This window comes from Amphibalanus amphitrite, unplaced genomic scaffold (assembly GCF_019059575.1).
Source record: "Amphibalanus amphitrite isolate SeventyFive unplaced genomic scaffold, NRLGWU_Aamphi_draft 000047F_arrow, whole genome shotgun sequence".
NCBI classification, from domain to species: Eukaryota; Metazoa; Arthropoda; class Thecostraca; order Balanomorpha; family Balanidae; genus Amphibalanus; species Amphibalanus amphitrite.
The window spans coordinates 52685-80156 of record NW_024881543.1 but is presented as its reverse complement, the minus strand read 5'-3'; the positions used below and the strand labels follow the sequence as shown (position 1 = coordinate 80156).

At 50.0% G+C, this 27472-nt stretch overlaps 1 protein-coding gene across 6 annotated transcripts in view; it reads right to left on the bottom strand.

Moving 5' to 3' along the window:
• LOC122377557 (5'-AMP-activated protein kinase subunit gamma-2-like) overlaps positions 1-27472 on the bottom strand; it is a 216091-nt gene that overhangs the window by 136927 nt on the left and 51692 nt on the right. For 2 of the 6 annotated variants that reach the window (XM_043357681.1, XM_043357682.1), the window contains exon 1: positions 5938-6645. The exons of the other annotated variants lie outside the window; for them this stretch is intronic. In XM_043357681.1, coding sequence (XP_043213616.1) covers positions 5938-6081 — 144 coding nt within the window. In that variant the 5' untranslated portion in view covers positions 6082-6645. Of the gene's footprint in view, positions 1-5937; positions 6646-27472 lie in introns of those variants that run through there. 6 annotated transcript variants of the gene reach the window in all.

Genomic DNA, 27472 nt, shown 5'->3' with positions numbered 1-27472 from the left:
TGCTGCAAGACCCTGCAGAATGTAGACCTTCAGTACCAGTTTTATTATTTGTCATGGGATCTTAGGAGAACGGTCTGGACCTACACCACCATTTTGTTGAGGGACCTCAAGAATCCTGGAAGCTGGACCATGAGGTTTATGTTGCACATGGGCCACTAAGGACCCTGCACTAGGTTTTGTCTGTAAGCACTTCAATAAATATCTATGGTTGAGCGACCAGCTGCAAGGGGCTAGATAGCTACACGAAGAGAAAACGAACCAGACTGTGTAGACATATATAGAGAGCAAAATCATTGCCATGGGTTGTGAGGCAGAACTGGAACAAGAGACCTGGTAGCTTTTTACATTATCAATGTTATGGATTATGAAACTGTCAAACAGTGGACAGTGGTGGTTTGGAAAGGTCTTTTCTAATCTCACCTCACATATTTTCTGGGTTGTGATATGCCGTGCTTGAAGCTACTTGGAAGCTACCCACTGACCAAGTAAGTGTCAAACTTATTTGTTTTGCAATTCATCAAATCACCATTGAGCAATGAGCAATATAAGCAATCATTCCATGACAGCTCAACTTTTTCGTTTAGCAGGTTTTCGTCGGACAATTTTTCGTCTGCAGATTTTCGTCCGCAGACTTTCGTCTATGCATTTGTTCGTCTGTGCATTTTTAAGTCCGCGCATTATTTTCATAAGGACATTTTCCGCCTCGTCCAGACGAAAAAATGCCGGACAGAAAAATACTCAGACGGAAAATGCACCAAATTAATTCGAACAGACGAAAAAGTCGTCAGCCGACAAATAATCGGCTGACGAAAAAATTGACAGATGGAATTTTGTTCAGAGCCTTCAATCTAATGTGAATGAACAGTAAGTAAGGTTTGCGCTCGCCGATACTCTAATTCTATTGGCTTAGTTGATCAGTTTTTCTGTGAGCGCTCGCGCAAACAAGACTTAGAACATATTTTACTTTTTATCCTATTATGTATTATGTAACCATGGAGGAGAGTGTAACTGAATGTGCAGAAAATCGAAAGCATATACCTATCCGATTCAACTTTTCCATTTCTATGAAGCCTGTAGGTTTTATTTCTGGTTTTTTATATTGCCTGAAAGAATACTTGAATGTCTGTCTTCAATAACTGTAAGGTGCTATCCTATATTCCTACTGATAAGGTAAGATTGAATTGAAAGGGGCATGACAATACAAATTGCAAGGTACCTATTACCTACCTATATTTTTTACGAATTTGTCAGGTTAAAGAAGGAGAGATTGATATTATGATTCATTTTTAACTTGTGTTGAAGCTCCCCCTACCTATGTTGGTTAACGATAAAACCACCACAGTCCACAGGTTTGCATAGGTTCTGCCCCTTTAAATGTTGCTGGGCATCCATTGGCAGAATATTTAGAAGTAAGTCTGCTCATCAGAATGTTAGTTTGCTTAAGTTCTTGTTGTGGGACCCTGGATACTTTGGATCCTGAGATGTATTCTTGCCGTGGGACCTCATGAGGACTGTGGACCCTGAACTCTGAAGTGTGTACTTGTCATGGGACCTTGGGGACTGTGGATCCTGAAATTCACACTTGTCGTGGGACCCTAGGGACTGTGGATCCTGCAATGCATTCTTGTCGTGGGACCTTGGGGACTGTTGATCCTGCAATGCATTCTTGTTGTGGGGCCTTGGGGACTGTGGACCCTTCAAAGTATACTTGCTATGGGACCTTGGAAACCTTGGATTCTAGAAATTGAATTTGCTGTGGGACCTTGGAAACCTTGGATTCTAGAAATTGAATTTGTCGTGGGACCTTGGAAACCTTGATTCTAGAAATTGAATTTGCCGTGGGACCTTGGAAACCTTGGATTCTAGACATTGAATTTGCCGTTGGACCTTGGAAACCTTGGATTCTAAAAATTGAATTTGCCGTGGGACCTTGAGGATCCTGGATCTTGATTTTTGGTCCCGGCACAAGTCTGCTAAGGACGAATGTAATTTCATTGCACGCGAAAAAAAGCTAGCATACATATATGATCGTTGGGGGTAAGATTAAAGTCATACTCGTAAGCAGCGTTTCCGTAAGGTCTTTTTTATCAAGAATAACGTTCAGTAGGAGCCTAACCAAGTCACCTACTAATTGAGCCGTGGGAATTCGGCTGATGACGGAATCCAAGAAAAGCCGTGGCAGCCACGTCACCACGGTGACCTAATGGGACCCGTTCCGCCCACCTTTGGCAACAACTTCGGTCTCCACTGAACCGAACAACCGAACCGGACAGCCCGCCAGGTTCGTCAGCGCCGGCGGTCCCCGAAACAGACGACCCCGATGACCCCGGGTTGGACACCGGCACGCGCGGGTATTGACACCGGCACGAGCGCATACTGACACCGACACCGACAGAACAACCGACACCGGCAATGACAATGATATCAGCAGACACTGGAACTGACAAGACACTGAAATGGACACCACCAAGGCCCTAAATACACCACACCACTAGGACACCACTAGGACTGCCGCCAACGCCGATCCGAAACCATAACCTTACCTTACAGATATGTAAAAATATTGCCGTAACCCACACAAACGCTGAAATCGGCACAAGTTCCTGTCGCCGACACGAACACTGCTGACACCGACACCAGCAACGACGGGCGACGACGATCCGAGTACCGGCACTGACACCAACACGGAAAGCAACACCAGTACCATTACCAACACCAAAACAAGCACCAATACCGACACCAAAGCCAGCACCAATACCAACACCAATACCGAGCCGACGCCGGTGACATCGGCACAGAGCGCCTCTATCCATGACCGCTGGAGAGTAAACAGGCCCCATCCCGACGGAGCCTGGTCAACAATAGAGCGACCGGCCAGCGGCGTCAGGCCAGCCAGACACGTCCCCAGGCAACTGCTGCCCAGTGCCCAGGCCTTGTCCGACCGACAATGAGGAAGGTTTCGCCAAGCAACCAATGGCGCCAAACGGAGACCCGATTGCCGACGGCTCGGAGGCGCTCTCGGTGGCAAGCCACTGGGGCGCTGAGATGAAAGAGGGAGGCTCAAAGGTGGCTGCCCGCAGGCTTTCTCTGAAGGTCAAGCTGTTAAGTTTTGGATGGTGGGCTGGTGGCAATAATGTTCAGGACAGCCTGGGCGCAAGGTTCATAAGGTCCGAGCCTGGCTGACAGCCCACTGAGACGGGATTTCATATCGTGAGACTTATCTCACTGGATTGACATTGTCGTTGAAATACAGGATTGATTAACTGATTGAAAGTACATTCACTGTTATTTACACGAAATGCTTTTTACTGCGTTTCACCTGACGGCAAAACATACTGGAAGGACGGGTCTTGAACCTGGACATCTTACTCGTAAATCGATGAATCAACGCACCAGCTGTCGTCGCTGAACAAAGTCGATTGCATTAACTCTTCCACCACCATACGACTTAGAAAGGTCCAGGGACAATATCCAGGGGCAATCTTGGTTGAGACACAAAATGGCATTCACCTTAGTGTGGTATCAAGGAACCCAATTTTCCTGCTCGTGACACGCCTGGTCCAATATCCATAACATCGACCTGCTGTCATCGTTCCACACCGTAACTCAAATCCTATGGTCGAGATCTAGTCAGGGGTGTCTCATCTCTCAGATAAAGACCCCGTTATACGTATCTCACCCAGCAATAGCTATTGAATACGGGGTGAGACGAAGGCTCCACGGAAATTCACAAACCAACTTCAGCATATCAGTAAGGAATGTGGTGCCGAGACTTTCGGACGAGCGCTTCAGCACATGTAGGCTATAAAACACCCAGTATTTGGGTAGGAAATCCCTTGAGCCTCTACGCGTCAGGTCCAGATCGGCGATTAGGGAACAGTCATTGATTGCATCATGATAGGCTTCAAACAGATGATTCCGGTGCTCGGTTGCATCAGATGCCACCATACACCTGGAACCGGTGCGAAGGTACTGGGCGGCGAGGAAGCTACAAACGGGGCACCAGGAAAGCCGGAGTTCCACCGTGATCCTCCCCGAATCGGTCGTCTGTTTAGCCTCAATCAGAGCAAGGTTTGTTTATTTTCACTGGCGAATTGAATTTTCGTAACGGTTAGGTGACGACGGGCGATAAGACGCCGTGAGGCGACATTCAGTCCCTGAGCTCTACGATAGCCGAACAAAAACAGCGCCCTCGTGGCCATTTTGCGGTGCTTATGAGAAGAACATCGATGAACAACGGGCAGCGCAAAAACAGGCATACGCAGCCAAGATGAAAAGCATGGCGCAATGGACCAGGCGTGAGATGGGTCAGCGGCTGCCTTCATCAGAATGCAGCTCGAATCGCGCACATCTCTTCTTCATGCACATCTGGTGGCAGCCTGACAGCCTCTCCGCCAGCGACATCACACCGAGTGACACCGCCGGTTTGTCCAAAGGACGAAGCCCCTTAGACACTCTCCTTCCCAATAACATCATGAGTCGCCTCTGAGGTCAGGTCACGTGCAGAGAGAATGGCTCGTCAGCCTCCGATAAACGCCACCATGTTGGAGGGACCTCAAAGCCACCCCGAGCTCTCTGGATCAATCTACACAGCTGGGACCGACGAGCTGGCAGTCGTCCATAAAGGCACGTGGTTGGCTACGTTATCGGCAGCCCGGCTGGCCTGCTACGACGGAGCAGCGCATCCTTCGGACCAAATATCCCTGAGACGAGTTAAAGCGTAACGAATATCATATCACATTAAAATGACCCAAACAAATCAAATGGCCATTGGTCTTGGCCTTGGATAATGTGCAACAGGTTACAACCATTGCCAATCATGGTAAAGAATGTATAAAAGATGAAAATGGCATCAACCAGCGTTAGTACACAGATCAGACACTGGTCTGGCTGCGTAGTTTTGTAAACTCGCTTTATGACGGCGGCCACGCGGTCGGACCGGACCAGTAAACAACAGATCTGGCGGTAAGCCGGCGCCCTGGGACCGCGGCCTATTGGTGAGGTCAGCGTCGGCTTATCTCGGCGCACCACTCAGCTGAGCTCAGATCAGCCCAGCTCAGCTCAGCAGTGCGGGAGTACTGGAGACCGCGCTGACGGGGCTGGCAGGTACACAGGGTGGGTAAAAGTAGCTTGGTGCACAGACCACAGTGCCGAGACGACTAACGTTCGACGATTGGCGTTCCGCGTCCCTGCTGGTAACAAAAGATAGTGCTTTGTGTTTGTAAAAGTACGGATAAAGTAGAGAGGTTGATTTATTGTTCTATGGTTTTACTGCCTTTATCGGTGTTACTTAATAAAGTGGGGATTAGTGTAGCTGATCTTTCGTTGGCGATATCGCAATGCGGACAGCCGCGATGATCAACATAAATTATTGATACGGTTTGTAGTAGAGGACTTCAGCTGCATTTGTAACCAATTTAATTTTTCAAACCCTCCAGCATCCTCCTCTAGCTCTGGGCAATCATCTCTTCTAAGAAAAGTAATAGTGTTGAAATGTCCTCAATTCCTCCAAATTGAATTCATTCTACCGCCATCGCCCCTCAGCACATTGCTTCCTCAGCAGGTAAACCTGGCTTGGCTGAAGTCACGGTTGGCTCTCGTCTTTACCAAGACATCAGGAGCACACCCAGCCTTCCAGACGCCTGCAGGAACATTAAATATCCACGCCATCCACACCCACATCTGCATTCGCCCACGGACTAGCCAGCCGATAGGACCAAATCATGTTATCCCCGCGACAGGACGCCGACAGATCTCCACCCTCGGGTGTGATAAGGAGCCGCAAGAACGTGGAGGATATTAGAAGACAGAAGACTTTTGGTAATGTTTCATTAATACAATCCCTCGCGACATTTTCCTTGAACGCTGAAAAACATGCTAGTCAGTGATATGAAATCATGCCGCTAACACACGTTCGGGAATCGACATAGTACGTACTTGGACTTGATGCAGAGGACTCGGACTGGCCTTGCCGCATGTCACGGGACTGCCGCGGCGACGCGCGAAAGCCAGAGGACTGGAGGTCCTCCGGGCCGCGATCGCCATCGACCAGTCCTCCCAGGTGCACTGTTGCGGCAACATCTCGCCACGCGTGCCGCTCTCGGCCAAATGCGGCACGTTTGTCTCTCGCCGATAGTCGGAACGGTTGGCACCGAACTGTGAAACGCTTGTCTGCGATGAGTTCGATCCCTTTCGCGCAGCTTCGTTCAAGCGCACCAATAGTCGCTAACACCACACTAAGTTCACTCTTCTTCGCTCCAAGAGCACTCAGGATAGCACTACGTCGTCCCAGTTGCAACTACTCCCGGAGCACCTGTGCACGCGCGCGATCACGAGCGTCCACTAGACGTCACTGGGCGTCACTGTCCGATGTCAGTCCACGGACCACTTCACCCACGGGCCAGACGGTCCGGCTATCTGCCGCTAATCTCTGACCGGCGTATCGGGCAGGGTCTGATCGGGCGCAACTGTGGCGAGCCGGCTGGGACGGGACAGAGGAGGGTCCAACCTGACAGCCAGGTGGGTAGGGGGTCCTGTTCACAGGCAGTCACCACAACCGCCGCCGTCGCGCAGAGTCGTCGCCGATACCACCGCGCGCACAGAGGCACCGCCCGTCCGCCGGCCGGCCTGACGAACACTGGCGCTGCAAGGGGCGCCGCGTGGCGCGCCGCGCGCGACCAAAACAACCCTGCCCGACGGGCTGCCGCGCCCGCACCGCGCCGGGTGAACGCGCTCGCCGCGGTCCGGTCAGGCGCGGTCCGCGCGTCTGGTCCGGCGGCTCTGCCCTCTCCCCGGTCTGGTCCGCGGCGGAGAGAAGACGGTAGGAGAAGGCCGACGGAGGAAGGCATCCGCCGGCCCGCGCACGGCGCACCGCTCCGCCTCTTTCGCAACGCCGGCGCCACCGCGGACGGAGGGGAGTCGGGAGGGGCAGTGACGGCGCCACCGCCCCGAGGAGCACCGGCGGCTATTTTTGCACGTGTTTGTCGGCGATATATCAGCTCATCGCACGTCAAGAAGGGAGGGGCGGATAAGGCCAAGGATCAGGCTCGGTCCTCGACGCAGAACGGTGTCGAGTCCGGGCAGTGTCTCATTGTCCGCCGCTTGCTTGTGGTGCGTAGAACTGCGTACCAAACAGCCATATGAAAAAGCGCTACACAGAACTCATAAAAGAAGACGGATGGCAGCTATTCATAAGGCCAGAGGTCATTATATAGCGAGACTGTGCTGTCACGCGCAAGTCGAGTCGTTCCATTGCTGAGACGTAACAAACAACGCTGGCCTCATCAAGATCAACACGGACCAACGGCAAGGCGATGAAAGAAGATAAAACGAACACCGTCGAAGAAAGTATTCAAATTAAAAGTAAGTAAGACACAAGTACCTAGCAGCTAGCAGGCTCTCATCGCTACCCGTTTTCAAGTAATGGCACGTGAATATACGGTTCAAGGCCTTTCAAATGAATTAGGTAAGAATTAGACAACATTCACAGTTAAATGGATAACCGTAAGGTGAGGCCCTATACAGGTATGGCCTTGGATGAGGCCCTTTCTTGGGTCTCATTCCTAGCACTGCCTGGCACTGCCCCTTGGCACTGCCCGAGACCAGCTGTTTTTTTTTTCCAAAACACAACTTGCTTCCGCCCAGACGCCTGCATACCTCGTGCAGATTCTGCAAGGGCGCGTCGAGTTCGGCGTGACCAAGTATTGCGCAACGCCCGGCTGCATAACAGCTGCTATTTTTCAGCTCGTCTGCCGGTTTGCTTGGTTTGGAAGACAGCTCACGTGCTAGATATCTGACACAAGCAGATGCACTCCATTGATTTATCCCGCGCCCGAACGCAACTGCCAGCCGGGCCGACTCTGGAAAGTGAGGCCGACGACGCGCGGAGGCAGATCGGAAGTGTTTTCGTCTTTTGAAACGCGATCGCAGCCAGCTCTGATGTATACGTGGAAGCAGGGGATCGCGGAGTTGTGTCAAAACACGGTCGTTTGCATCTTGGTCGGGTGCGCGGTAAGACATTGTGATGCAGCCTGTCGCAGTCACTGCTGTGCAGCGGACGACAATGCAATGATTCGAATCCAGGGGCGCGGGAACTACTTTCAGACTGGGGGGCACACCATGATAGAGATCAACCTAGGGTACCCCCAAATTTAGTCTTCTCGCCGGTTTTAGGCCACTTATTTTTCATCCCTGGGCTTTTTCAACAAAAAAAAGAAAACATTTGCAAAAAAGTGCGGCATTCCGTCTTAAAGTTGTGGGGGCACCGCCCCCACGGCCCTAAAGTTAGGGGTGCAAGCTGCCCCCACTGCCCCCCCCCCCCGGTTCCCGCGCCCATGTTCGAATCCTAAAGAACCGGTATTGTTTGTAGCTGAGTAGCTTCCTAGATTATATTTCACATTAATGTAATTGCTCTTCAGTCTTCAGCCTTAGCCACTATGCTGATTTCAAAGAATGCGTGGAAAAATAATCCGTCCGGCCAGAGAACGTCAAACTACCTTTTCGGTAAACGGTCCGGGAACCAATCCAAATGCCCGAAATGGAACTGATCTAAAGACTCACGGCTATGTGCAGTTTCCCAGCCAGAGAGCTAAAAAAACGTAGGAACCGAAATTGCCGAAAATATCCAGCCCAAAACGTGAGTGCAACAAGCCAAGAAGGCAATGGCAGATATAGCTCAGCTCATTTACCTGTTTGAGATGTGGAGATCGGCCTTCCTTCCGCGCGTTGCTATGCCAGCCTGGCAACGACACCAAACCTAGCGATTAGCGAATCGGGAAACACTTCCTCCCTCCTGCACTGCCAGACCGAAAACCCGTCACGCTCAAATTCTCCCGAGCAAAAAGTCGCCGTCTCCACGCACCAGCGTAAGCCGGCAGTGGCACTCGCAATGCGCGGAGAGTGACGACAGACGAGCGCTGCGTTTCTGCGGCCAAAGCCAGTGGTTTACCGCGTGACGAGCGGCCGGCGGCCATTGGGCGGCCAGATAAACAAACGACCGAGGACTGGGGCGCTCGAGCCTCACCCGGCCCCCACCCCACACCCACCCACATCCCGCCCCGCTCCGACAGGTCCGACTCGCCTCAGGGACTGTGCGCTCCAATTCCGTCAGATGGCGTAGGGCGGCGCGGCGGGACCGGCCGGAGCTCAGGCTTCCGATAATGACGATATTTCACGGAGGAAAACATCAAATGTGAATCAGACGCCAGCAGAATTCCTCACACGACTGCCGCCGCCTGGAAATTAGCCTGAAGCTGTTTTGAATGTGAGGAAAACAGCTCGAGGCACTGGCAGGGCCGCAGGATGAGCTTTGAATTTGACATCCGACAGATAGGTCTACGATTTCGGCAAAATATGATCAGCGATGCCGATTGCATAAAACACGCATTTTTATGCTAGTTTAGCAAATAATCCCTGCATATTACAACCGCAAAATGCTCTCCCTCACTGAACGAACTATGTATTATTTGCCTGCCTTTGGTAAGAACGCTCATCGCCGGAAGCCAGCAGCTCTACCCGATCTCGGCCCGTGGAAAAGGAAATGCCGCAGTGCAATATCACTGTGAGCAGACGTCCCGACCCTCTGCTGTTGACGCGGTCACAAAATACCGCCGGGCAGCCGCAGCTGGTGGCGGCTGATATCCCCCCCCCCCCCCCCCAGGGGCTGCTAAAATCAATACCGCCACGGGCTTAGGGTCAGTCTTTGTCTTAATGCGGCGCGCATGACATACAAATCAATAAACACCCCTGGCAGTTCTGTCCGGTGGCTTTCCTGCAGCGATTACGGACTGTGACGACTACCGAGTCAGGCACATGGAAACGGAAAGGTGGGCTGTCGTGGAGCTAATGGCGACGGTGATGTGCCGGAGCGCTGTTGCTGCTGTGGCTGACGAAATACGTCATAGCATAGACCTCTGTACACCTGTACAGAGGTGTACAGAGGTCGATGGTCATAGCTTCACACAGCTTAAAGTGAGGCTCTTTTTGTCTTTACGCGTGGCTCAGTGGCGGCGGATTCGATTTTGGCGTGGGGGGGCAAGATCCCTGTCGAGATGATGTCATAGGCGGATCCAGAAAGGCGTTTTCGACGCTGTAGGGGACATACCCCCCCCCCCCCCCCAAAGTGTCCAAAATCCAAAAACTACTCGGATTTCAATTCCTTACGGATCTACTGCTGAACAGTATAAAGAAAAAACAAATCCTGATAAAAGTGTTATTATTAGGAAACATAAGGTACGTTTTGTCTATTTCGGGCGATGCAGGAGCCAGGGGAGGGAGATAAAATATTTGCTTTAAATGCCCGCTCCCTGGATCCGCCAGTGGACGATGTAACGCTTTTTGTATTGCTGTATTAGAAAAAAAAAGCTCCAATGGGAAAAGTTGTGCCATAACCCGATCGCATATTAGATGTTGAAGAACGGTTCCAAACCTTTTCAAGTAGGCGAGCGCTATTCTTCAATGAGGTAACTCGTTACCATTTCCTCTGTTCATTTTCCGTTCGATTTCCGTTTAACCTTCCTTTAAAAATTATTTCTGAGACAGATATCAACTGAAACTAGCTCACAGCGGGAGGAGACCGCTCAAACATTCAGAGACAGTCGGTCGCATCTAAACCTATTGGGACAGCGATCCGCCAGAAACCCTCCCCAAGGCAGTAGTTCGCCAACTAAGCTCACCGAGACGGGCTGTCTCGATGGGTTTATACAGTTAGCCTACAGCAAGGCTTAACTAAGGCCCAAACGCTCGTCAAGCTGGGAACGGAGGGGGAGCGGCGGGCTAGGGTGAAGGAACGGTGGACTGGAACGAGGATCCAGAAGCTCTGGGTGGGGCGTTTCTTTATCAGGGCTTTAGGGTGCGCTGACTGCGGTAAGGTCCAAATTATCACACCAAATTTTGCCACGACATCTACCGATTTAGGCACTCGAGAATCAGCGGCCAGTGATATCTGCAAAGACGAAGCATTTCCAACCCTAGCTTCAGCCTGGTGTTAGGGTGCCTCAGGTGGCTTTAATTACAGCTGCACATACCAAACGACCTCAGTGCAGCCATTCTATGGCCGAAACTATTCGGAACAGACTTAAACAAAAAGTGAGACAAGGTTAGTGCTATCGTTAAGTGCCATAGGCTTGACCCACTGGAAGGTGGTAGTTATCGGACGCTGCGGGGCATACTCATTTTTCCAAAATGCCTCAGATTTTGCTTTCGTTTTCATAGGCGGCGGAACGGGGAGGGCACCGGGGCACCGTGCCCCCCTTTGATTTTGGCATTTTAACGTTGGCCCTATGGGCGTTGCATGGAAAGAATGGGACCAAAAGTCGGCAGCCCCCCCCCCCCCCTCCCTTAATTGAAGGTGTTCCGCCGCTACTGTTCGTGTTTGATGCTCTTTATTCTATAGTCAGCCTTTAGACAGAGGGGGGCCCACTAATGATCAGTGCCCTAACCCTCAAAAGTTTCCAACATTAATTTTTACTTTTTTAATAGTGAAAACTGAAATAAAGCGGATACTGAACAGTGAACATCCAGTTTTTACACTGGCCTCACACAAGCCTCCGAATGCCCAAAGCAGATCTCTGATGACTGGCCTTTGGGTGTCATACCATACCGTGCATTGGTCAATGTCGTCAATGTGTACGACCTCGGCGTTTACCATTTTATGCGCTGGAAACTGTTGCGCTCGAAAAAATCGGGGGAGTGGCTTATTATGAGCGCTCATCAGTCCTAACTACCCGCAAGCGAATGGCTAGCCCTTCCGTCTCCGCTCGCTTGCGATTTGGCATTTATGTAGGCACAAAATAGAGACAAACGACCACTGAAGGTATGAGTTGCGTCACTTGCACATATCTATAAATCGAATCTGAAAAGACAAAAACAAAATGATATAAAGCGGAAATGGTTAGCATTTACACATATTCAAAAGGCACCGTTGGACAAACTGTAGGAGCGCTAGCTGCAATATCAGGTTATGGAAATTTTCCTCATGTTTAGGGCACAAATTATGGAGGGGCAAGAATATACGTTTGCCCCTCCTCCAAAAGTTTCTTAGGGAACGATGCCTCCTCTGCCACCCCGTATCCGTCGCCCCTGTAAGCGGTCACTGAAGGCCTGGGTTGCCACTGCTTCACGTTGACGCTTATAATGCCTCCAAAACTAGGTTGAAGAGCGGAAAACTTCAATTGAACGTTAACGCTTGCCATTTAAGAAAGGCAACGTATGATAAAGTATATGGGCATCTGGTTACATTTTCAGATGATCGAACAGAATAATCAGGTATATGGTTTCTTGTCTAAGCTTTGTCACAAATTATGGGGGGGGGGCAAAAAGATACTTTTGCCCCCCCACGAGTTTGCCAGGGGGGCAGCTGCCCCCCCTGCCCCCCGAATCCGCCACCCCTGGCGTGGCTAGATGAAGTGAGACGATTGGCTGTCCAAATGTCCATGCAAAGCCAAGGCCCGGTGAACCGAACTGCGTGCGAAGATCGGCGAAAAGTTTTATGACAATTCGAAAGCGAAGCCACTCGGCCGCTCGGATGCCATAAATCAGGCGGCCCTACCTAAATGATCGATCTTGGCATGAACTCTATGGAATAGCTCTGCCAAGCCTGTCAATATCGATAACTAACCAGTTTCATCGACCACAGAGATTAGAACCAAAATGGCAAAAATAGCTGATGAAGCGGTATTCATTTAGTTAAAAACACTATAGATTATCCAACACGTGAGCACAACCACCCAAAACAGTCCCCCAATAGCAGTGCCCAGGGATTTTTACCTCGAGCTCCAGCGCCGCGCCGCGCCACCCGCGTCCTCTCGAGCCGACTCACAGGTAAGGAAAGCGTCCCGACGGATGGGCACCCGGGTTAAACGGACACAAATTCCACACCATGACCTTGGGCTCCACTGTCAGTTTTACTACGGGCTTTCACTCTCGTCTCTCCTCTTCTCCGGGACTGTGCCGTCAATGGTAGATGTCTTACTCTAATGAACCCGATCTAAGAGCTTTTATTTCTTTCAAACACAAAACTGTGGGTAAAAACGTGAGTTTTTTTTTTGCTTTGTTCTTTTTTTTTTGCAAACCAATTTTTAGTCTTATTGCCATTAAATTATGACGTCACTGATACATTGTTTCTCTGCCGTAGCCGAGTCATCAATATTCAATATCAAAATCCCAGGCCTATATATGGCCTTGATTCGGTGCCGGGCGCGGGCCGGGCCTTGAGGGTCCACCCTGTCCACCTGATCGCTCCCCTCAATGGACCCCCCCCCCGACCCCTCACCCCGACCCGGAATTCGGTCACGTCAATATCACAGAGTAGGACATTGATCTCGCATCAACTATGAATGCTCTATAGACACGGTTCATTCACTGGCAATAATCCGCTCTCTGACTGCAAAGGACCTGCACATCATTGGTCTGGCGCTCGGCAAAAGGCGCTCACAGAACTTGTGCCCGGTCACAAGGCGGCACCAACGCATTAGCAGCTTTTCTTTACCTACGCGCCGTCCGTCACCATAGTTGACTCTTCTCTTCAGATTTCCTCATTAGTTTTCTTAGAGTTCAGGACTCAGAAGGCACGAAAAACTTTAAACCGGTTCCCTTTTCTGATGACAGGAAAGCCGGGCTACAATAAAAAATAGCCCCGTCAAAACTGATCATGCTTGCAGAAGGAACAACTTTTTGTTTCTAACTGAGGGTCAAGGACAACGGACACGCTCCGGAAACAAAAACAAATTGTTCCGATAGTTTGCCTGGAGCTTGCATGCTAACTATGTACATACATAGTTTAGCAAGAATGCCAACTGTCAAACTCTTTCGGAAATGGAGCCCTTAAAAGCCTGCTTATGTGAGTGCCTCGTCCAGCACACTATTCGTCTTTGAAAAATGGGATCGAAGGTGCGACCGCTTATGTACCCGACATTTTCGTTTTCTAACCAATCTTTGAACCAGTTGGTGATACCTATTTTCGCCAATGATGGTTTCGGTCGCTGCCCAGGCGTTATTCACCACAACACACTTCCGCCAGAATCACCGCAGTCAGCCGACCAATCGGCAGTCACGCCCATTTCAATCGATTCCTGAATCAAATATTACAGCGCCATAACAAACGAAGTGCCAAACTCCTCAAATAAACGCAACTGGAGCAGTTAGGGACAGGCTGCAACGAAGCTAACACCGTCTGATCAATCCACGAGATCATGTGGCTTCGAAGAATGGAAGGCCACCTCACAAAAACGCCTGGGGTTTAAAAGGCTCTGAAGAATTCTCAGACTGGTCCAGGATGAGCCAAGACCTTTTAAGACCTTTCTTCCAGTCAGGTATTGTCCTGAAACCCAACAACACCAGATTTGAATAATCATCCAAGGATGAAGATGCAAGGTCGTACACAATGCAGCTGACTCCTGATACGGATCGACACAAGTGAAACTGCCCCGGGATCCAGCGTCCATCGGCGGTTTTCTGCGCGATCTACCGACACAAGCCATGTAGAGCGAATATCATGGATAAGTCCGGGTGCACTGTATACTATACAGTGTATAGGCCTCGCCACTGTTCATCATCCGTCCCATATAGGCCCCAGCGCGTGAGCAATCTCACACTCTGCTGACAGCTGTTCCGGGACCTTTCAGTAACTACTGGCTCATCGATCCGGGACCTTTCTGCGTTTAGGATCCCTCGACGACCCCTCACCTGGGCCTCTGTTACCCGCTGGGCGCTGCCTCTCACCCAAGATGCTAAACTTTCACCTCAGTCCCCCCTACCTCTTATCATCAGATTTCCTTCTCTCTCCTGATCCTTTCAAAATACAAGCTCATCGATCCCCGGCTGACCCCGAAACTGAGTCGCTCCGCCCAAGCTGACATGTCATCCCAGACGTCTCACCCCCAGCCGACCCGAACCGCCCCCGGCGTCCCAGCCCAGCTGACCGTCATCGGTGGCGCAGACCGATACCGCACAGGGAGGGACGCGCTGGACCTGTGCCAAGCCCAGTGTAGCAGTTGGACGGCTACACCAGGCGCTACTCCCCCTCAAACCTTCCCCAGCTCGTGTTTCCACCTCCCCTCACCACACCAAACCCACCGAGCTCGGGAGGTTCGTCTGGCTCACCTTTTTTCACGCTAGATTTCCGACAGCACAAAGTCACCACACACAAGGAATCACTGGGTCACCCACCGCTGCGGGGACGGGCGCGCTGCCGGCGGGTCCGACCAGCCCCGTCTGGGCCCGGCGGCCGGGGTGGCGGGCGCCGCTCCCGGCCCGCGATCGATTGCGCCCGCTCACGGGCCGGCGCCGCCCCGAAGCACGTGGTCCGACGCGGCGCCGGCACGCGCGGCGACGCGTCGGAGGCGACGAACGCGCGTCGGTCGGCGAGAAAAGGGGTGTTCTAGGAAAACCACGCCGGATGTGGGAGTGGGATGGTGTGATTACAGGAACTGGGTTGAAAATATAGCGCGTTGTTTTGGGTTTTGTTAATTTTGAAGGACGACAGCGTTGGATTTTGACTTCTTTGTTCACCGTGACAAAGAGAATTGAGACAAGAATTTGTGTATAAAGAGTCACAACGGTGAGGTGACACTGCATCTGGTTGCATAAATGGTCAGTGGCCAAGCCAGGGGGTAAGTGAGAAATTCTCGTTAAAATTTCCTAGTTTACCGTCGCCCATTTTTAGAAGCCAAAAGGAAATTGGTGAGGTAACATTTAGGCAATGCAATTCAAATACAACCAAGCCCACCACCAGTGATGTGCTTATTGGACACAACTATTTTTATAACATGAGCCTGAAATCGGTAATATACATCCCAGGATTTCAATCTTACAGCATTGCAGCAAAACAATCCCCATATAATTGATAAAAATGATGAACCCATCAACCGTGAACGAGCAGCCTACAATGGAAGCGATTAGCGACTGTTCCCTAGAGATAAGACCAGTAAAACGCCTTTTGGGCGAAGAACGAGCGAGCGAGATAGTGAGCCCTGCACGTGCGGAAGGGCGAGAGGGTGCTTCCAACGGGCTTGTGCAAAGCACCCTTTTAACCGGTCGCTAGCGGTGTGCCAAATTTGAACACAATCGGCCCAGCCGTTCCTGAGATCTGGAAGCGGCATTCTGCACGTGCGCACGTGCAAACGGGGTCCAAAATGACTTTTGCACGGCACCCTGCTAACTGGTCCCAACTGTGTACCAAATTTGAGCGCAATCGGTCCAGCCGTTCTCGAGATCTGGAAACGCCCCCTGCACGTGCGCACGTGCAGTAGCACCCGAACCGCAACACATGGGAATGAAATGCCTGGTGGGTGCCTAGCCTACCTGTATGCCAAGTTTCAGGGGAATCGCCCCAGTAATTACCGAGTTACTGAAATGGGAACAAATTTGGCACCTCTTATTGTTGTATTTTGCACGTGCACTGGGGGTGACCCACATACATCGAGAGTATCCTATTTTGGGTAGAAGGGATGCTGCTACCCTACAAAAATTACCGCAAGTCAATCGCCCAAGCGGCTGCTGAGATATGAGCCTCTCAAAATCACTACTTTTGCAAAACAGCTTGAACACCCCTGACTTTTCACGTGGCACGTGCCACGACGGTCACTGAGATGTATCAAAAGTAGTCAATTACGGGGTAGAAGGGATGGGGCTACCCAACAAAAAAGACCGCAGGCCAATCGGTCCAGCGGTTGCTGAGATATAAGCCTCTCAAAAGCGTTACAGGCCGGGCCGGGCCGGGCCTGGCCGGGCCGCTCATACTGAGATTTTTCCGTTATATTGAAAAGACTCACTTCGCTCGCTGCGCTCGCTCGCTCGTAACAAGACTGCCCGTCAATTAATCACATGGTTGCGATCGGTTTATAGGATCGGACTATTGTATGTTGATATATGGTGGCATTGTAGCTGCGAGCATTGAAGACGAGAATTTTAGAAGCAAGCGAAAATGACCGAAGATCGAAGATCTTCATATAGATCGAAGATGATCTATATGTAAGCAGCATGAAGCTTGTATTTTGAGGATACTTGATGCACATATTTCTTTCGGTCAGTTCTCGGCAGCACAGTTCTTGCGGCGTTCTGAGTTGACGCGCTCAATTTCGCGAAGACGATATTTCCATCGTCTTCTCAGGATTGAGGGCCAGAACAAAACAGCGCCCTCCCTGTCCCCCTCAGATTTCAGTAAACCCGTCACGACATGATAAGCGGTCGACGTGATAAGCAGGCGAGATCATAGCGCAGTCAGACTAGGGCGAAGGCGTGATGTCAGACCATAAAAAATAAAACTTCCTTAATGTCAGCAGCATTTCGTTCAGGAGACACGACTGCTTCATTACTAGTTATTTATTAGTATTGTAAGTTATTACTTTCCAAAATATGGGCATGAGAAACAGCATTCTTTCCCTGTTATCTAACTACATTTCAAGCGTGCAGCCACTGATTCGAGCCTCTTACCAGCTGTCACGTGAAATACAATAACTTGAGCAGGCCCTCGTGGGACATTGCCACAGCAACCCACCTAGGCCCCTCCCCTACGAACCCAGTCGCCAGAGGCATGGCTTGCCTCCAAACGACTCACCATTGAGGCAGAAAGTCCTAGGCAGATGGCATCCATTGCTCTAGAATGGACCATTAGACAGCAGGCCGGTAGAAAATGCGCCATTCGGAATCCCTCCGAAGGCAGTCAGGTCAAATATTCGCTGCAGGACTATGCTAATCGGTCCACTAAAAGTATGCGCCAGTGCTGTAGAATTGCATCTCGAAATCGGTTTATCTCACGAGTCTACTCAGAACAGGCTCAAACTACTCTCGATTGGGGAGCAGATGTTCCTATCGACACGTGAGATATCGTCAGTGCTCTTGCAAAACGGCCAGGAATCTAGCATCGACACGGTTTATCGAAACGTCAAATAACATGACGCAGTCGGGCCGTCGTAGAGGGAGATCTATCTGCCCCCCCCCCCCCCTCGAGTCTGGGGCCTGGCGGTATCTGGACCAAATGTTGCCAGGATCGCACCGGGACAGTCAGGTCCAACAGCGTTGGCGTTAAATGGGTATGCAATCTGCACGTCTTGGCCATCATAAACAGCAAAAGAAACTACATTCCATCAATACCTCCATCATTGTTACGAATACGATTCGACCCAGCAAGTTTGATGTCCTGACCGCGTATATTCGGATGCAGTATGAGCAGAGCATGGGTCCCGAAAAATTCCTCAGAAACTAGAGAAATTCTCGGACACACACGACGGGTACCATATGAATGCGGGTGAGACTAAATGCTTACTTCGAAATTTAAGCTGCGTTGCGGCATTGGCGGTTATGTGCGGCGTGTCTGCCGCATGATTAGTAAGCGGCGACCACTAAATTAAAAACTCAATAGCTTTGACCTGTTTTCAATGGATAACACTGCATACCAAAAATGTCCATCGCTCTCGTCATAGGATATTTAGATTTAAATAACTAACTTATCTACATCATCGTTTTGAACCAAATTAATACTTTCAACTTGACCCTCGCCCGTATAGGTGTTTTTTTCCAGCCGCGAACGTATAAGATATAACCCCTTGCCGTTTCGCTCCTGATCAAGATAGAGCTTCGCGGAAAAAACCAGCGTGTTGCCCGTGACGAGAGGAAGCCGATGATACCCAATTTTAAGGTCCTGGGTCATCGGTTGACCTTCCAGGTCAGGTCAATGACCCAAAAGGCAGGAAAATTGGGACCTGTTAGAACGTTGGACGTGGTGAACGTGGGACCTGAAAAAGTTGCACCTCTATGTAATATGTGGGTTCGATATACTGTGTGACGTTCCAAGAACTATTTGGGAAAAGTTGCACCTCCGGAGAGACGGACGGACGGACGGAGAGACGGATGGACGGACGAAGAGACTGATGACGGACGGACGGAGAGAGTGACTGATGGACGGACGGATGGAGAAACGGACGGACGGATGGACGGACTGAGAGACGGAAGGGCGGACGGACGGACGGACGGACTGAGAGACGGAAGGGCGGGCGAACGGACGGAGAGACGGACAAAGAGATGGACAGACGGACGAGAGAGAGAGAGAGAGAGAGAGAGAGAGAGAGAGAGAGAGAGAGAGAGAGAGAGAGAGAGAGAGAGAGAGAGAGAGAGAAAGAGAGAGAGAGAGAAGGGTGGTGAGAGAGAGAGAGAGAGAGAGAGAGAGAGAGAGAGAGAGAGAGAGAGAGAGAGAGAGAGAGAGAGAGAGAGAGAGAGAGAGAGAGAGAGAGAGAGAGAGAGAGAGAGAGAGAGAGAGAGAGAGAGAGAGAGAGAGAAGGGTGGTGAGAGAAAGGAGGATCAGATGAAGGAAAAGACTTAGAGACATGGATATTACTTGTCAGAGACTCGGGGAGGACGGGAAGGAGACTGATACCTAAAGAGAGGAAAGATGATCGTGAGCAAGGGGTTTGGGAGATAGGTAAGGAGACAGGGGAAAATGAGATTTTATTGCTCCGGTCCCAATAACACTTCCCAAAATAAAATATAATTGGTCGTAATTATGTCAATTGAACGTCTGATTTGCTTACATCGATCCGCCCTATACCCTGTTTGACATGTTTGCACCAAAGCCAACTTGCAGGCTATACATCGAGCCAGTGGTATATACTATACAATAAATACATCTCTCCCGGTGGTATACCTGCATAGAGCCGAGACCTCCGGCTGTATTTTCCCACGATCAGCCGGATTGCAAAGCCGTGTATTTTTCGTCCGTTGCAGGCGGCCGGCGCAATCTCCGTGAAAGAAGCGCTCCAGTGACAAAAGCACGAGCAGATCGCCTAAATGCCGGTGGCCGCGAGAATTTCTCTAGTTTCTGAAGAATTTTTCGGGACCCATGCTCTACTCATACTGCATCCGAATATACGCGTCCTGACCGGGGTAACGACCCAAGAACCAGACAAACCAGACGGGGCGGGGCGGCGCCTGCACCTCCCTGAGCAGGGCAGGGGGCGGGGGAAGGGTAGGGGCGGGGCTGTCGCGCCGGAAGGCATTACGAGCCGCCGGCCGAACCAGACCGCGTACCGCCTCAAACCTGTTCCAACCCACGGAGTCGCTACACGAGCCGAAGGGCGCGGCTGGCCACCTAGCGGTCAGCAGAGGTACTATAAGTTCGATTAGCCCAACTGCAATACAGATGTCGCCAGGCGTAGACCCCCTTACTCGTTTCGCTCCGGTCATCCGCTGAACAAATGCCAAATACGTTTGACAGAAATGTCATGTCATCGTCAATAGGTTGAGCACCAGCCTTAGACCAATGAGATGCGATCTAGACCTACCATCATGCCAAGTCGAAGCTGTATCTGATTCATCAAGTTATTCAATGTTTAGCATTAGCTAGCCGCTATAATGCCAGTACCTACCTACCAATTTTATCATTCCGAGTAAACTAACATGATCACGATTAACTATGCTATGATCACATGCTTAAAAGAACTCCTTGACTGCGTGACGGGTGGCCTACTGCTCGTCGCAGGCCGCAGCGTATAACTGACACTGACCAGTTGATTTTTCTGCCTATAATTTAAAGCCGCGTCTGGGATGCACAATCACAACAGGGCTTAGATGATACATAGACCATCTTGTCATATTTTGTCATGATTTGGCATCGTAAGCTGAAAGTCGGCCGCCTCCTCAATTCATCCCAGTTATTTATTTTACGCTGCAGGCTACTAAAATACAGCATCTGGAAAGCTGGCCGGGGCATTTAACAGCCGTCCTATCATTCAGCTCCCGAAATCGCAAAGAGGCAACCACCGCCGTCCACCGAATCTTTGTCGTGGGTACTGGGTACACGACAAAAAGCGTACCTCTGAAAAGCGAAACTCACCCTATGGGCTTATGAGTATGACTGAAATAAATGGACGCTTACATATCAATGCACTGCATCAGGCTGTCATTGGTGAAGTGACCAGTGGTTTCTTTCCTTGATTGAACGAAGAAATGCCATAGCTGCGCTCAAACAGGGCACCGGCATTTTAGCTGGAATCCAGCGATCAGTACCACCAGTCACTGTGCCACTTTGACTGCCGACGATATGACGTCATTGATGACGCAGATGGAGGGGTCAATCGACGCACATCGTCACCTGATCGGTACCACACTGAAGTACTTATTAGCTTACATAACCAACGATATGGTTAGTTCTGGTGCCACCGAGGATATGCCCGTAAGTCAGGGGCTATTCTATCATTAATTCCACTATTTGTTTAACATCCCAAAATAATGCACAGTCGCAGCCCTCACTGTATCTTTTCTTCTGTTATCACGTTATCCGTTGTCCAGGGATTTAGAGCTACAAACCAGAATCCATCGGACTATCGAGGTGTAAGCTATCAAGTCTCACACCCCTCGCGGCTCGCATACTCGTACACGAACATAAGATCTTCGGGATATTCTTGTGTCGATGTCGACCAGGAAAAAGACATCCCGCTAAAGACTTGCTTTTTCTTGTACCGTTGTAGGTACCCCTCACTTACCCCTGTAGGCTACTTGCTGCTCATGCTGTGACTACATGCTGTATATGATATGCAGTGAGTCAAAGATATTTCAACATGCTTCCTGCGTCGTGAACAAGCAACAAAAAATGGCAAAAACTCTAGCCCAACGCGAAGTCAATTTCTCGGTCAACTCCTACCCCGGATTCCTACAAAATTCCTTCGTGCTAGCCCCGTCTCGAGCTGACCTCTGCCTCGATCCCCTCGCACGTGACGAGAATTGCAGACGCACCTCCCCTCCCCAGTCCCACAGCTGCCTTCGCCGGCGTCCCATTCGTCGCGGTGCGCCGGTGGCTCGAGACTTGTTTTGTCTAGGTGCGCGCGGGCGGTGCGGGCCCTCGGACAAAAAGGTCACTCCCCGAGCCGGCTGCAGGAGGACGCGGAGAGACGCACAACAGGCGCGGATAAAGGAGCAGCGGCACCTTGTTTATCAGGCTGCAGGAAGACGGACGCGTTCGCTGCAGATTGAGGGGAAGAAGGTAATACCCGCACTCCACTGTGGCCTCTGAATGGGAAGAGGGTTAGCATCACGCAGATTTATAAATGAGGGCAGATGACTACCACTGTGCGTTTTAGCCAGAAGGCATTCGCCTGCCTAAAAGGAAGTCGGCAGCAGTTAAAGAGGGATGTAGTCAGCAGGGCTGAGGCCGAGTGAACCTACAGTTCCGTTAGGCAGACAATAAGCAAACATCCTAGACGCAATATTGCTCGGCTTTGGATTTCGTTCATCGCCAAACAAAGACCACGCCTGTTAACCCGCGCCCCACTGGGGGGGGGGCTATTTATAGCCCCCCCTCCCGTTTTTCTGCAATAACTTCCAAACCGCTTGACGTATCGACGCCAAACTTTCAGTACCTTCGGCTACATCAATTTGACACCTTGTGTCAAAATTTGAACTTCGTAGCTACTATATGTCGGCCGGAAATGACGTCAGAGTGACGTCATATTCGGCCGATTTCGACGCAAAACATTGAACCACGGCAATCGCTCCCAAGGGCTCACTTTTTAAGCTAGATCCCATTTCCTTGCATGAGAGGACTCAAAATAGACTGCGCTATTAAACAGCTATCTCGGATTTTCGAAATTTTGAAAATTTAGAAAAAAAAAATCATAATAAAATTCAAAGTTTACATTTTTACATTTTTTTTCAAAAAGTTTTTGACTTTTCGAAAAAAAAACGGAATATATGTGATAGAACGTGTTATTATGACTAACTCTTACAAGTTTTAGCTAAATATTTTCAAAAATGGCCGAGTTATGCGCATTATTGCAAAAAAATCACAATTATTAATGTTTCAAATCAATTTTTCACCACGTATTTGACATCGTACGCCAATATAAATAGCACCATCGTGTTCATGAGCTCAAAGTGCATCCAATAGACACCTTTTCTGTTTAAAAATAATAACTTCAAAATTTGACCTTTTTTGACCTGAAAGCAGGGTTGGCGTTTTTGCCGGCAAAAACTAGTTTTTGCCATTTGCCGGTTTAAACCGGTTTTAACCGGCATAAAGTGGCAAAAACTGGCAAAAACTAAAAACAATCAAAACGCAATGCCTATACATGCGTTTGAGCAGGAAACGTTTTAAGGAGGATTCAGTGAATGCAATATGCTTTCAAACAGAAGTGGTATCTTGACCATTTTAGTGTTAAATATTCCGTGAGTCCTCTATAAGTAACCAATGAGGCGCCTTTTTGCCTGGGGCGACAAATGAGAGAGTGCGATGGCGAATACTGAATAAGTGGGAAAGGGCATCTGCCACTGACTTGTGCACCGGACCCTACCAACCATTTCCTGACAGTGTCAGTGCCAAAGTTGTGCTTAATCGACGTAGCCGTTCTCCCGATCTGGAAGCGTTACACCGCACGTGCGCACGTGCAAAATGGACCCCGACTGACTTTGCACGACACCCTACTAATCAGTCCCTAACGGCAGGGCTGCGGAGTCGATGGATTTTCGGCGACTCCGACTCCGACTCCAACTCCGGCTTTCAAAAACCAGCTCCGACTCCGACTCCGACTCCGGGCAGAATTGTCGACTCCGACCGACTCCAACTCCTGACTCCGACTCCGCAGACCTAGCAGGCCTGCGGAGTCGACAGATTTTCGGTGACTCCGACTCCGACTCCGGCTCGGGTTTCTAAAATCGACTCCGACTCCGACTCCGGTCACAACTGTCGACTCCGACCGACTCCGACTCCGACTCCGACTCCCCAGCCCTGCCTAACGGTGTTCCAAATGTGAGCGCAATCGCCAATCGGCCCAGCCATTCTCGAGATCTTGTCGGAAACGACTCATGCATATGCTCATTGCTCATTGCTGTGCAGAAGCACACCAACAGTGATGCATGAAAGTGCACTGCCTGGTGGACATCTATTGACTACTGACAGACATTTTAAGCACCGGTAAACTAATGAACAATGCTTTTAGTGGGTCCCAATGACATTCAGATTTCAGACATGGCTTTGTACATTTCAATCGATTGCTTTTTAGGTAAGCAACGCAGTTTTGGACACTTGAGTTTTAGCCAGTTTTTGCCAGTTTTTGCCACCATGGTTTCTGCCAGCCGGTTTAAACCGGTTAAAACCACTGGCAAAAACCAGTTTTTGCCACCCCTTTCCAACCCTGCCTGAAAGTGACCTGACCTAAGCTAAATTCGACTCAAAATGACCTCGAATGTCACAGACGACATCAAATTCGAAATCTTTGGCCTAAATGGACCATAAAACATGTGTCACGTGACCGACGCATGATATAATATTTTCGTGACCTGTGATGACCTGACCTTGACCTGAAAATCAAAGTACAAGTTTGGTACCCTCAGGGTATCTAGAGCATCTGTTCACGAGTGTTTGAACCAAAAATGAGCCTGATCTGACTTGTAAGACGGCGGCCAGAGCCCAAAACGTGAACAAGCCAAAATGCTAATAATTTTTACTTTGACCTGACCTGTGATGTCATCGGTGACCTCGAGGTCAATGAAATTAGGTTTCGTTCGACAGTTTTTCCGGGGCTATCAGACGCTGTTTGAATTTTGACGATCGGCCCAGTAGTTTCGGAGTTAGGAGGGGGGCTATGAATAGCCCCCCCCCCCCCCCAGTAGGGCGTGTTATACGCAGACCCCAGTGGGGCGCGGGTTAAAACCTAATTCGAAAATAGTGTTAAGATCGCTGCTGTAAACAGTGAGCCAAGCCAGATTTAGGATGATATAGGTACTTGTAATGCAATGTGAGGTCAACGCACCTGCCAAGGGGTGTCCCATAAAACCATCACATTCAACACACGTACGAGCCCGCATTGCGACTTTATACGGGTCAAAGTTAATCCTTTACACAGGTCGTGTCACCGCTACCCCGCTGCTGGAAATGAGCTCATGGCGGCGCACCCGAGCATGACCATCGCGATAGTTGGGTTCCCGGAACCCTAAACTAAACCGGACTAAACTGGTATCCTGGTCCATGCTACGAGTTACGAGTTACCTACGTGATGTGCGAGATACGTTTCAACTCAATTGAAATAGAAAAATACCATACCATGAAATAGAAAAATGAAATAGAAAATAACATTCCTTTCCAACCGGCTCTTCCACACACCCGCATAACTTAACCCCCTCTTTCGAAAATGCGCATTAATTACCGACTGATTGTCAGTCCCCGTTGGCCTGCCCCGGCTGCGCGCGGCCCCCTTCTGTTACCACGCGGGCCTGTCATGGCCCATCGCCGACCCCGGCCTGTCCGGTCAGCACCTCACGGACACCTCGCTCAGTTGCCATGCGCGCCTGCCGTGCCCGCGGGCCATGTCCATTGACCGGTCCCGGTTTGTCGACGGTCGGGGTCGCTCGGGTCAATAGCCCCCGGCGTCCGACCACACGGCGGGCCACTCGAGACGTAATTTCACAGGGTTGGAGGGCTGCTAGAGTCGGATGGTCTCAAATGAGAACGTCACGTCGTCTCAAAGGAGAACGTTGGATCGTCTCAAATGAGAACGCCGGACGGCCTAATCTGGGGACATCTCATGGGCGAGTCGCATCGGCGTTCGATTTAATTACTGTCCTGATTGAAAACGTGATGATAGGGTTAATTTTAGCGTGCTAAAATAGCATCTGTTCAGACTACATAAGGCAATTAAAGGCTCCACGGACCTCCAGCCTACATTTGAGTGTTCGGAGAGCAGATATAACATGAAATGCCACATAAGCATCACTCAGTTTAATTCATTCAGCATCATTAATACGATGACACGTACCCAAGCACTCCTACCTCCACACCATGTACTGAATGCCAGGAAGGATTCATGAAGGTGCTTGGCTTTTATGCCGATAACATTTTCTACGGAAAGCGTGGCGTTAAACTCTTCTATACACGAGCGATGAAGACAATAGGACAATGGGCAGCGGAACAACGCCCCAACTGTTGCTGGCTGGAAGGCCTGTCTCACAAAAAAAGGCATGTGCTAAAAATACAGTGAGCGGTGGATAATATGAATGGTTTTAGGGATATTATTTAAACCTTGCCGAGACACGAACCACACAGTTTTCAATCAGGTAATTCATTGGGTACTTCGTTCAAGAGCCTTTAGTCACATAAGTCATATGGTACGCGGCATACCTACGAGTACAACCCTAGGAAGCAGCTATAACTCTGCATTCGTACAACTTTGCAGCAAATATGCCGCAAGTAACCGCACTCTTTGTGCTTCATCCATAACGTGTCCAACTGATCAGACCAGACAACTTTCACCATCGACTTTCCAACAATAAGAACATACAACAAAAGACCCGGAAAGCGGCAAGAATAGACCTAACTTATAGTGGAAAAGTTAATTGATAGTTTATCACTTATCAGCGGGTACCATCTGTGGTGGTTGGCAGTGGTAATGTGACTTAAGCTGACAGCAAGTGGGTGGAAACTGAGGCGAGCTTCGCCTTTTACCCCATCACCATTTTGTTGCACTGAAACAATGCCTGAGTGAGTGCCGGTAGATGGTTCACTGTTGAGCCAGTAAACAGACCATACAGAAACACAGCTCGTCCTGGAGCTGGACTGTTCTAGTTTGGTACGATCCCAGCTGAGATATTCTGGCCACGAATGCAGCATTGCACAGATCACAGAGTCCACAGTGAAGCACAAATCATCAATCCGTTGCACCGCGAGTAGGTCTGCTATGCACATTGCACAATCCCTAACTCTCGTCTCTCAACCAGACACACATTAGTTATCTGTTATACGGTCTCGTTCTGTAGCGGACGCTTCTGGGCAGACGGATCTGCAAACGCGGCCACGGACCGCCGGATTAAGTAATCGAGACACCAGACGCAAGACACCCAAGAAAGCGTAAGAAGTGGGGTAAGGCCCTTACTATTGATAGACTGGGTGTCAGTCTGGTCAAGCTACTCGTTAGCCTCAACCCTGGCATGGCTGAGCCGATGAATTGTAACATCTCCAGATCGTACTACATTTTTCAGCACGGTAAAAAAAAGATATGGCTGGTGCTGGCATTCCTAAACATTGTCGTCAGATGACCAGACCTTGATGTCCTCTAGCGCGACTGATCTCATGCGTCCTCGACTACATCCTCGAGAAGCGATTCCGGTTTCCGTCTAGCTCGATGATATCCGGGAAAAGACTGTTGTTTTCAATCAACCGCCGCCGTCATTGATCTGTGACTGGATTAGTGAAACGAGTGGTCAAACATCACACATGCAGCTGCACTTATCACCTGCCGGATGCTCCATATCCATAAAACCACAGATAACAGTAGTACTACTAACAGTAGTACTACTAACAGTAGTACTACTGTTATCTGTGATAAAACACTCGACACTCCTACTACACCTTCCCATTCTGTAATTTGTAAACACCTTCCTACATGTATACATCCAGAAAATGCGTCGCTATCCAGTCCTGACCAACCTCAGCTTCACCTGTTTCCCTTCCCGTCACCCTGGACTGATGTAGCATCCCTCCTCTGCCGGATATTAC